This window comes from Furipterus horrens, unplaced genomic scaffold (genome assembly GCF_987537825.1).
Source record: "Furipterus horrens unplaced genomic scaffold, mFurHor1.1.pri manual_scaffold_7, whole genome shotgun sequence".
Lineage (NCBI taxonomy): Eukaryota > Metazoa > Chordata > Mammalia > Chiroptera > Furipteridae > Furipterus > Furipterus horrens.
This window is the reverse complement of record NW_028327177.1, coordinates 130,985,491-130,997,808: the sequence shown is the minus strand read 5'-3', so window position 1 is coordinate 130,997,808 and position 12,318 is coordinate 130,985,491. Positions and strand designations below refer to the sequence as shown.

Below are 12,318 nucleotides of genomic sequence, written 5' to 3'. Positions count from 1 at the left end.
GTGGACCACCTGGCCTTCGATTCCACTCCTCTATTTTCCCCTGGTTCCTCTGAGATCTGAAAGTTTTTTTCCACCTCATTGCCAGGAATCTCTTCCAGTATTTCCCCTGAATGTTGTATTCTCTAGCTCTGGCTTTCACACTTTCCCAATCTATACTCTACCAGCAGGGATAAATTTATCATCATTTAATGATAATTGTTCCCAAATCCATGTCTCTACCTCCTTTGAACTTTAAATTCTTTATTTCCAAGTGCCAAAGAAAAATGTCTACCTAGATATAACAGAGAAAACTCAAACTCAACCTGTCTATTGAAAGGAATAAATATCCAACAGGTCAAACCAAGCTATAAATCTTAAAAGTCCACCCTCAACTCTATTTTCTTCCCTGTGATTGGTAGCAGACCCAGCCAGTTTCACCTCTGAAATGTCTCTCAATCCCACCCCATCTCCTCTGACTCACTTATACTCCTTGTCTATTTCCTCCATAATAACTCTCACAAGTCTCCTAACTGGTCTGTTTCCCCCTAATCTCTGGAGTTAGGCTGTCTGGATTCATATCTGGCTTCATTAAATCCCTTCCATATGACCTTAGAAAGTCACTTAATCTTTCTGAATCAATTTGCTCAACAATTATTAACAGTGCCTTTCTGCATCAGGCTATTGGGAAATTCAGTAAGACAGTATGTGTTACGCCCCTTCCACAGTACCTGGATGGAATATGTACTCAATAAATGTTAGCCCTTAATATGTAAGAGAGAAGAGTATAAAACTTACAAGTATACTATTTATAACTCCTCACAATCTACTTTCCACTGTCTTCACCCGCCATAATCACCAATTCAACCTATGGTTTCAAGCCTTAAAAATAATCAATATTACATTAACATGTATTATATATAACATATACTGAATAATACTGTCATGTAACAGTATATAATATATATTCTATAATACATACCAGACATATATAACATATATGGTTATATATAACATTAATATTATTATTCATTGCAGCTAATATTTACTGAGCACAGTTCTAAAGACTTTACATGTATTCGCCCATTTAATCCACACAAGAACCCAAAAAGATAAATACTTCACAGTACTATTCCCCACTTCACACAGATAAGGAAATTAAGGAACAGAGAGGCTATATGCTGAGTTAGTAGAGCAAAAAAGCCTCACTCTTCTGACCTTTGGTTATAATGTTCTACCTATAACGTTGTTTTCAACCTGGAAAAACCATATTCATCTTTCAAGTGCTAACTCAAAACACTGTTTACTTTCTGCAGGTAGAATTAATTTCCTCATCCATGCTCCCCTAAGTTTGTTCATACACTGGTCAACTTTCTTCCCAACCAACCTAAATAAAACTGCCTTACTCACTTTTACAACTAGGACAGTGCCTGGCAAGGCATAGGCTCTCTACAAATATTTGGAAATGGCATTGAAAGTTGAAGAAGAAAATAAAATGTAAAAATTTTTATTATTTAAAAAGTCATTAGGAGAGCAATTTTAAAAACCTAAAACAAAGTGTTCAAACCAAGTTTCCTATCATTTTTATTTAAAAATTACATACCCAACTTTACAGATCCTCCAAAAAGTGAACCTTTATCAAAAGCATCCTTCCAGGTAAATGTCAAGCAGATCTTGATAGAGAAAACAAAAAAATTATGTTACCTTCTTGGATCTCACTAAATAGTAAATCTCTTTCAATGAAAAATTCACAATGCTGAAAAAGACAAAAGCTTCAACTTATCTAAAACATTCTCTTCTCTAACCAATTCCTTTTCAGTTTTCCTGGCCACAGTTTTTTTTTTGTTTTTGTTTTTCTTTGTTTTCCTGTTTTTTTTAAGTAAAATACTGGCATTAAGTTATTTCAAATGGTCACTCTGCTTCAGTAATTGTACATATTTTGTCTTCTTCAGAAAACATGATTTCTTTCATCTTTATAAACACACAATGGATTAAACAGAGTAAGAACTTAACTGTCAAACAAGCCAAGAGAAGTACAGACAACAAAGTGCATACTACAGGTTTCCTCAGAAAATAAAATAAAAACTATTCTATGAAGACAAAAGTAAGAGAATGCTTATCTTGATGGGTGGAATAAGATCATTTATTTCTTTACTTGGGTAGTGATTATATATGTATATTCACTTTATGAAGATTCAAGGTATACACATATGTTCAGTTTTTGGTATGCTATACAAGAATAAAGAGTTTAATTTTTTTTTAAATCTGAAACTTGCACTTCCAAAATATTCCACATATGAAGATTTAAAAGAACTTATAACTTTTAAATGATGTGCTGCAATCTAATTTTTTAACTCCAGAGAAATTTTCAATACACACAAAACTACAGAGAATAATGTAATGAACTCACATAACCTATCACCAGTTTTTAGCCTTTCGTCCTTCTGGTTCGCCTCCCACCCCAAACACACACACATTTTTTTCCTGGAGTATCTTAAAGTAAATCTCAACATATTATTTCACCTATAAAAACTTTAGTACAAGAATGTTTAAAGTATTTTTCATTAACTATTTTAAAACTTAGAAATATCACAGAAATTAAACTTTCAACAAGTTTACTATATAAAACTGTAAGAAATCATCAGCCTTTTAGAAAAAGTAAAGTTGACATTCAAAAGTATAACATCCAATCATAACAGCATTTGCAATACTACATGCAGCGTAAGTACATAAACTGAAACATACTTCTTGAATTATACAGTTTCCTTTATTCTGTAAAAGCCAAAGAGAAGAACACTATAGATTAACCAGTCAGTAGGTCTTATCGATATAAAATGCAGTTAAAAAAATGCGTGCGTGTGTGTATGTATGCAGTCCAGTGCTCTACATGAACCCAGAAGTTACTGACGAATACATGAATAGAATTCCAGGAGACAGTCTTCAAAAAGACATAGATTCATATCATATGGACCTAAAAGCTTCTAATTTGTATTTTAAAATCTCATAAAAACATGAAGACAGGAAGAGGCACCATTTATTTTAACAAAATGATAGCACTGTCATATAACCTTACAAACTAAATAAAAGACTTACCTGGTTTTCAGAAAATGGGAACTTAGGTTCAATGGAACAGACCTGATCATAATATCTAAAAAACAAAGCAAAATTAAATATTATCAGACCTAAATACTATACACATTTACGTAAATACAACTGGCTAAATGAGTATAACAAAATTATACATGCTTTCTTCGAGTAGCCCACAAATCAATCAGCCATTTTGAAGTTAATGAACATACTTTTTTAAGGTGTAAAGCAGAAATAAAACACATGCAATGGAAAAACTGTGAACAAAAACTCATCCTCCCACTGAAGAAAAGTACTTATCAACTATTGTTACCCAAAAGCAAGTATCTACCCAGGAAAACCAAAATATTTCTTATTAGGTTAACTATTTATATCCATTGAACAAATTAGTATCCCTAGTAAACTACTCATTAAAAACAGGTTTGCCACCTTTCACATATGTTTTGAGTAGGTCCACTTCTTTGAGTCGCCACCACTGCTGCACAGTTCATCAAAGCCTCTGCCCGCCCTTTAAGGTAGACTAACCCAAAAGTTTCCTAGTCAACCTGTCCCATTTCTCCTCTCATTCTTTTCAATCTCTTCTTCACAGAGCAGCCAGAGTGATCTTCCAACATGAAGCAGTCTTCCCCCTCATCAGGACTGACCTCTGCGTTAGCAAGGGGGATGCACGAGGAGTATCCAAGGCCAAGCTTCCTAACTGGCCTGTAATAACTCCTCCTTCCCTTATCATCTCCCAACCTCCTACTCGCGCCCCCGCCCCATCATGTCTATCTTTCTAATGGTTATTTCTGAGGCCAAGGTTTTGGAGGGAGGGGCGACATGTCTGAGATCAAGGTTTTGGCTGACATGGCCATGAGTTTGGTTACAAATAGGAAGAACTGAGCAGTTAAGTAAATATGTTGAAGACAATGGGAGCCAGGTTTCTATCAGAGAAAGGAGTTACTGATCAGGGAAGATTAAATTCTGTGGCTTGGGACTTTTGAGAATTAGAGGTATCAATGTGAACTCATTTTTTAATATAGCAGAAAGTTATAAAACAGGTGTAGGGGTATATCCTGAATGTGTATGTTGAGAAGGTCCAGAAGTAGTAACACCTAGGTAGCAATAAGCAAACCTAGTGCCCAGATAAATAATACTCTGCATTAAAAGGATTCATTACTCCTTAGAGATATGAGTGCCTCCACAGCTCAGACTACGAAAATTAAGGATTCAAGCTTACCATACCTTGCTATGACAGAAAGTTAAGGAAGTATTCAAAAAATGATGAGTACATGTCAAAAGGACACAGGAACTATGATAGCTTTAAGGGGCTCCCACTAGCCAAGTCTAGAAAATTTAAATAAAATAAATCATAACCCATTACGGAAAGTAAAAACATCATCCTGAATTATATAAAATAAATAAGCAGTACATAGGAAGAGTACCTACTGTACAATGCCAATAAATAAATCTAGAAGAAATAATGGAGTTAGAAATAGCAGTATTTGGCACCTTTTAGAGTATAATCCCTGATTCAGGTAAGATTCATCAATGGATGTCAAAACATAAAAGTCTGATGGAAAAAGGATTATAAATACATAATCTCAAAGTATCTTCCCACAAAATACTAATTAGTAAAACAAATTAATTAATTGTAGAGTTAAGAAACCTGGGAGACACCATCTTAATCAAGTGATAAAAGTTAACAGTACCAGCAAGAGGACAAAATAAATAATGTTCTTCTTGATATCCACTGAAAAGAACACGGCATCACTTCAGTGTTACTACTGCCCCAAAATGCAAAAACCACAAGAAAATATGAGAGGAACATTCTACAAAGTAACTACCCTGTACTCTTCAAAAATGTCAAGGTCATGAAAGACAAAAAAAAAAAAACCTGAGAACTATTCCAGATTGAAGGAGACTAAAGAAACAACAATTAAAAGCAACACAGGATCCTATATTCAATCCTGAACCTATAAACATTACAGGGAGACTCAACAAAATTTTAATAAATTCTATGGACTAAATGGATTCAGTCAATGTTAATTTCCTGATTTTGAAAGTTGTACTGTGGTTAAATAGGAGAGTATTCTTGTACTTAGGAAACGAACACTGAAGTATGAAGGGCTCAAACCCTATAATGGATTCCCATGATGCTTGAAACCACATCCAAAAATTTTGACAAGGTCTGGCATTACCTGGCCATCGTTCAAGTCTCATCATTTATCTCAGAATATTCACTACAGTCTAGTCACTAAAGTATACTCTCTCCTGGCTCTAGGCACGCACACGTTTTTTTTTCTCTGTACCTGAAAAATTTTCCGATCACAATTTCCCATCTTTCTTGTCTAGGCTGAAAGTCATCAGAGAAACCTTTCTTCATTCACTCATTCATTCATTCAACAAATACATATTTATAGCTTACTATGCAAAAATCACAGTTTCAGGGCATAGGAATTCAGCAGTAAATAAACATTTTAAAATGTGTACCCTTGTGGCCCTGGCAGGGTAACTTAATTGGTTAGAGCATCAACCTGATACACCAGGTGGATGCAGCCAAAAGCCGACTCAGAAAAACATACAGCCCTGAAATAAAACTAGATTTAGTTTTTAAACAGAAAGAGGTGGCGTCATGGCCAATGAGGCTCAGTTGGTTGGGCAGCATCCCACAAAGCAAAAGGTCACCAGTTCGATTCCAAATCAAGGCACATGCCTGGATTGTGGGTGTTTGTCCAGATCAGGGTGTGTACAAGAGGCAACCTATCGATGTTTCTCTCCCTCTCTTTCTTCTTCCCTTCCCCTCTCTCTAAAAAATAAATAGATATTTTAAAAAGAAAAAGAAAGAAAGAAGTGCTTGGAAACCTTTAGCAAATATGATCAAGGGGGAAATTCATACATAACACATGCACATTAGGAATAAGAAAAAGTTGTAAATACAGATTACAAGGAGAATAAGACATTTTGCAAGGACTTCTGTGTGACAAAAGATATCATAAACACAATTAAGAGACAACAAATAGATTTAAAGATGATACTAGCAATATACATAAGAGAAAGGGATAAGTTGTCAGAAAAGGTAAAGAACTCCTAAAACTCAATAAGAAAAAAGTCAGCAACCTGGAAAATGGGCAAAGAAAAAGAACAGGCAATTCACAGAAAAAGAAACTAAGTGACCAGTAAATGTAAAACACTGGACCACCAAGAAATCAGGACACTGCAACCTAAAAACAAGGTACCACCTCTCATCTATCAGTTTAGCAAAAAGCAATAATTTTAATTATTAATCAACAAGTATTAGAAAAAAACATGGAGGAATTAAAAACTCACATCCATCTGCTGAGAGGAATGTAAATTGATTTGACCACTGTGGAGAGCTGAAAATACAGACACCCTACCCTATTCCACTTAAACAAAGAGATCTGAATAAATACTCTTTTCTGCTCCCTTCCAAAACGCCACTAAAAAATGAAAGTTAAAAAAGATAAAAAGAATGGAAAAGGGCTCAACAGCATACAACAGGTTTCAGTGAAATTTTGTGAAAGATGAAAAGTGAATGAGGCAGAGGTAGCTGAAAATCTAACTGCCTAGTAGGGAGGGAGCTAACAAACTATAAGCCAAGTCATGTCAGAGAATCTGAATTGAGAAGCATGAAGTACCAGTGACGACAGGAATTCAGTGAGGCTGGGAAGAGCAAGCTCAGTGGAAAACCTGTGCAATGTTTAAGCTACCAGGTCCGCTAATCAGAGAGTAGGTTTCCTCACAGGAAATGTTAGGGATATCAAGTACAGCTAAGTGGGGAGGATGGGGGTTGAGAGGGATGGTTGGGAGTGCTAATTGTCTACATCATCCTCTCTCCTTCTCCCTAACAAAACCCCAGATTGTAGCTGGGTGTGTGACTGCCCTACATAAAAGTTCTTTTTCCTACCCTACCCCTTCTTCGAGATGTAGACATACAGAACGGTCAATAACATGTGAGCAGGGTATTGTGGAGCAGTTTCCAGGAAACTTCCTGGAAGCTGAGTTCTCTGCCTCTTTTTTCCCTTCCTCTATCCTGCTGTCTTAAACTTGGGTATGACTGCTACCTGGACCCTGAGAAAAAGGACTCTCAGTTTTACAGAGCAGATAGCTGGAAGGAGCCTGAGCCTGATGAAATTCACAGAACCACGATACCAGCCCTGGACTACTAGAACTATCTACCTACCAACTTTTTACACAGGAATAAAGTCATAATTTAACTTGCTGATGACTTGAGATCTACCACATGCAGCTGAATCCAAACCTGATACAGGTGACACTAAAAATATATGATATAAATTATTGTATTCCTGATGGGTGAGATCCCCCGATCAAATTTCAGAATGCTGACAACCACGCTTTTTCAATGAAAGGAGACCAGAAGCTTTCCTTCTAAAAATACTGCCACAAAGAAATGGATGCTGACACCTGGAGCTTAAAAAAAAAAAAAAAAAAGGTTCCCATCTGATCACCCTACAATTCAACATTTTCCACAGCTCTTCTAATCAACTTTTAGTTAAAGCCACTTTATAAAGTATGACACTCGCTCTCAATATCATACACATAAATGTGTATTTTAGGAAATTTTAACAGAACATCTACACGTTAGTAATAATAAAAAGGCAGGTCCATCACTGGACCTATTTGTGGAGTTGTGTACCAGTAATGATAATGCTAACTTTTTTTTTTTTTAATTTGTTTTGAGAGAAACATTGATTTTGTTCTACATATTTACGTATTCATTGGTTGCTTCTTGTACTTGCCCTGACCGGAAATCCAAGCCACAACCTTGTCATATCAGGAAGATGCTCTAACCAACTGAGCTATCCCGCCAAGACTCTAGCTTCCATTCATTAGGAATTATCATAACCTCTCCTTTCTGAAATTTTGTTTAAAAGTTCATTAAGTTAAAAATATCTAAATTAACATTCAGTTTACACAATTATGCAACAAAAGATATTTTGCTTGCCCTGACCAGTGTGGCTTAGTTGGTTGGGTATGTCCCACAAGGCAAAGGGTCACCAGTTTGATTCCCAGTCAGTGCAGAAGCATGGACTGTGGGTTCGGTCTCCCGATGGGGCGCACACAAGAGACAATTGATCAATGTTTCTCCCACAGCGATGTTTCTCTCCCTCTCTTTCTCCCTCCCCTTCCCTCTCTCTAAAAATAAATAAAGTCTTTTTTAAAAAGAAGGTATTTTGCTTAATTGGAACAAACATCTCACAAATGTTTGATTTTTACAGCATATATACCCATTATAAGATTTAATAGACTATAGGAGATCTATTAGCTTACCCTAACCCCACCAGAAGAGCAGGAAGTGGGGGGAAAAAACATAGTTGATAATGAATCATCTAGGAGATGATAATTATAGAGGTGACTAAAGAAAGATGTGTAATTTCAAAGAGGCTATCTGTGCAACAGCCCTATACCTAGGAACAGTTCTCACATTTATGCCTGGGAAAAGAATAAAGAGATGAACAAATGAATGAAATTTTAAAATTCACAGCAGAACCCTATCAGTACCACAGTCCACTATTCTCTCGTTTGTTAGTCTGAAACTCAAGCATCAATTGTCACTGAAGACTCCTAGCTCCTTAAGTGCTGGGACCAAAGCAAACACTCTGTTCAACAAGACTGTTATCACAGTGTTCATTACACCCATACTTTTTTAATACCATTAATGGGAAATCCTCATGGAATACTATTCATGTCTACATAAAAAGTGCTTTGGAGATTTTTTTTTAAGTTTGTTAATTCTAAAGAATTCTCCCTGTTTCTGTCCCACAGGGGTTTATTTTCTGTTCATGTGAGGATTGTACTATTACGTTTCATCTTTTCCTTCCCCCTCTTCATCGCCTTCATTATTTCTTATTTTTATCCGTTGTTGGTTGTTGAGACGAGATGGGAACCATATCTTTCACAATCCATATTGCCTTGATCCAGGGGGGATGGAGAAAAACCAGCTGAGTGACTCAGACAAGGGCAACTAAATTGGCACATTTCCCACCATCATAAATGGGCACAAGCCAACCCAATCAGAGCCTCCCATGAGCGAAGGAGAAAAAGCACTCTCTTAAGTAAGATCCCGAAGGTTATGACCACTGTAATTACAATAGACCTGCCGTGGCCATCTCTCCCAATACAAGAACAAAGCCCAAGTAAGAAGGAATCAACATGGAGGCAAGATGATACCCAGCGATGCCTAAATCTCAAGAAGCAATATTACTAAACCTTTCGTTTACCAGAACAAATAAGCTAGTCTAACGTCGCCTTCTCCTACTAATACAGCTGTGTTTCTATTAAAGAATATGTTATACGCAGGATATGAGATCATTAACAAGGTAGGCAAAAGACATTTTTTAAATTATAAAGTGCTGTAAAAATGTTATTATTCTAACCGCAAAGGACCAGCATGAGCTCAATAAGCATTTGTAAAATAACTTACTCCGTTATGTGCATACCTGTTTGTGAACAAACTGATTCTAAGCAATTAATTTTGAACCTTCTATTATGTCACTCAAGTTTAATTTCAGATCACAGAAGCTCCTAACCTTTGGAATTCTCCATCTGTCATAGGATTATGATGCACTTAGGAAGATGGCTCATTTGAAGTGGACAACGTAATAAGTTACAGCATTTGTCCCAGTGTCCCAATTCTCCCGCTTCCCTTAAGCAACTATTTTAAAATCTAAGTCTGGCCAAGAAATTTTCTTTTAAAAAAAGGTGGGAGGCGGGGGGTCTCGGTTAGAGGCACCCTCCACCACCCCTCCCCAAACAAATGTGAAGAAAACTAGTTCAGGGTAAATGTGACAAGAGAGCAGTACGTGGCAGCCCGTTCCTCCCGGGTATCCGATGCCCCCGGGCGCGGGCGGACCACGGGCTGCGGCGAGCCGGCGGGACCAGCCTCCAGAGTCAGTAGCAGCCCGCAGGGCCGCCCGGGCTCACCAGGAAGGAATGCAGACCACACCTACGCGCCCGGCCAGGCCTGGGCGGGGCGGCCAGGCCTGGGCCGTGGGTGGCAGGGAGGGAAGCAGGAAAGGCGGAGGAAGGAAGGGGTCCGCAGGCCGCAGACCACGGCCCCGCGCCCGGCCCCAGGCCCACCTCAGCAGCGTCTCCAGCGCGCCCTCGTGCTTGTCTAGCGGGCGGCCGAGTGCGGCGCGGCGCAGCTTGCTGAGCTCCTCCGCCGCGCGGCAGTACTGGGCCTGCTCCTCTCCGGCGCTCGGATACGTCTGCTGGATGAACTTCACCAGCGGCTTGGCCAGGTCCACCTCCGAGGTCTTTTTCAGCTGTACCGAGATGAACGTCGCCATGGCGAGCACCCCGGTCGCCGTTCCGGCCAAATAAACTGCGGGACAGCGACGAGGCCGAGGACCGCCAGGTACCGGCCTAGCTTACTGGCGGACCCGCAGGCTGACGGACGTGCGCTCGGTCTCAGCTGCGGTCCGGGCACTTCCGGGAGCTCCCGCGCAGGCGCCCTCGGCGCGCCGCCGGCGGTCACGTGAGGGAGTCTGGGCGGTGGCTCAGCTTACCTGGGCCCTGATGGGCCTGGGCTGCGCGATGGCATTGAAACTGACACCTCGTGTGGCATTCTTCGCTTCCTGACCCCCGCGACGGGTGGACAGACGCTTTCACGTAAAAGTAACCATTCCGCCACTCCAACAACTCGGTGAGGTCCTGTTGCTACCACCCTCGAGGGTGTGTGGCGGCCACCTATGCAAGACCTTATAGCCTCAGTAGTGTGGTGACCTGTGGTGGTTTTCCGTTTACGTGCTGCTGTGCACAAGCTCTGAGTGCACAGTACTAACCCCAGAAAACAAGGCCCCTGCCATTTATACTTCCGGTAAGGACTCAGATACTACAGTGGACCAAAAAAGTATCATGGTACAAAAAAACAGGGTTCTTGAGATATGAGCTATTAGGGTCCCTTGGAAGAACCTAATTTCAACAAGGTAATCAGAGACGGCTTTTCTGAGAAGGCTTAAAACGGCCAATTAGAGAAGATGCTTGACATTAGAAGAAGGGGAAAATGGCGAGGAGAGCAGGGGCAAGGGAGAGCGCCCCCAGAGCAAGGGGCAGCAAGTGCAGAGACCCTAGGAGGCAGCACTTCCCAGGTTCAAGGAGTTGAAGCCAACAGTGTGGCAAGAACTGAAAAGCAAGTGAAGAATGAATGAAACAAAGTCAAAAGAGTAAGCAAGCACCACATCATTCAGAAACTTGTATGCCGAGTTAAAGAATTTATACTGTGGAATAAAGCAATGGAAGCTCTAAAATGGCATTTAAGCAATAGTGACATTATACAATTTACAATTTGGAAAGGCTACCTCGTGCATCAGTTTGATATTGTATCTCTTGAAGAGCTGTAGTGTGAAGTACACGATATCATCTGTGATATATTCCAGGCAAAAATGTTTACCTTGAAATATCAAACCTTTGCATTTAACACAATTGGTAAGAAACACAGGAGACAGAGGAGCAAATTAAATAATACCATGGGAAGGAACCAAACCAATACAGCAGGTGAAACATTCTGGAAGATAACTGGCGCCATCTCTTCAACAATTTATTTTTATGAATAAAGCCACTACTCTGAAAAGAATTGTAAGAGTCTGGATTGAATTCTGGTTTGAACAGACCACCTATTAAATGAATTTCCAGGGCAATTGGGGAAATTAAAATATAAATGGACTGAGTATAAGAGGGAAATGTATCACCCTGGAAGGTGCAGATCATTAACTGAAAAGAAGAAGCCACAGTACACAGGGGTGGGCAAAAGGAGGTCTACAGTTGAAATACAAATAATACAATAATTAATAATAAAAGAATAAATTGTTTCATGTACTCAAAACTTTAAATTGTATATGTTTCAATATCTCATTTTGGTTACAAATGTACATGTATACTCTTAGGTACTATGAATAAAGCTCCAGCATTGTGCCCTAAGGTGTTAGCAGTTGTAATCTTTGGAAATAGAAATGTATATTTTTATTTTCTTTATTGTTGCCTATCTTTTCATGTGTTTTTACTACTTTCGTTATAAAAGTTTAACAATATTTATAAATTTATTTTAATTAAAATGTTCTAGGTTTAAATAAGTAAAATAGCTACTGTGTAGTGAGCGTACATACTACTTTTGTTATAAAAGTTTATAACAACCTTTATAAAGTTATTCTAATTAAAATATTCTAGGTTAAAGTAAATAAAATAGCTACTATGTAGTGAATACATTAAGAGGAAGGCAAGATGGAAGCTAGGAGG

At 38.8% G+C, this 12,318-nt stretch overlaps 1 protein-coding gene across 2 annotated transcripts in view; it reads right to left on the bottom strand.

Moving 5' to 3' along the window:
* The window catches only part of PDCD6IP (programmed cell death 6 interacting protein), a 49,965-nt gene extending 39,444 nt beyond the window's left edge, over window positions 1-10,521 (bottom strand). For both annotated transcript variants that reach the window (XM_090284474.1, XM_090284475.1), the window contains exons 1-3: window positions 10,165-10,521; window positions 3,070-3,124; window positions 1,580-1,649 (exon numbers count right to left, since the gene is read on the bottom strand). In XM_090284474.1, the coding sequence (XP_090140600.1) occupies window positions 1,580-1,649; window positions 3,070-3,124; window positions 10,165-10,373 (334 nt within the window). In that variant the 5' untranslated portion in view covers window positions 10,374-10,521. The remainder of the gene's footprint in view (window positions 1-1,579; window positions 1,650-3,069; window positions 3,125-10,164) is intronic.
* Between the last annotated feature and the right edge of the window lie 1,797 nt (window positions 10,522-12,318).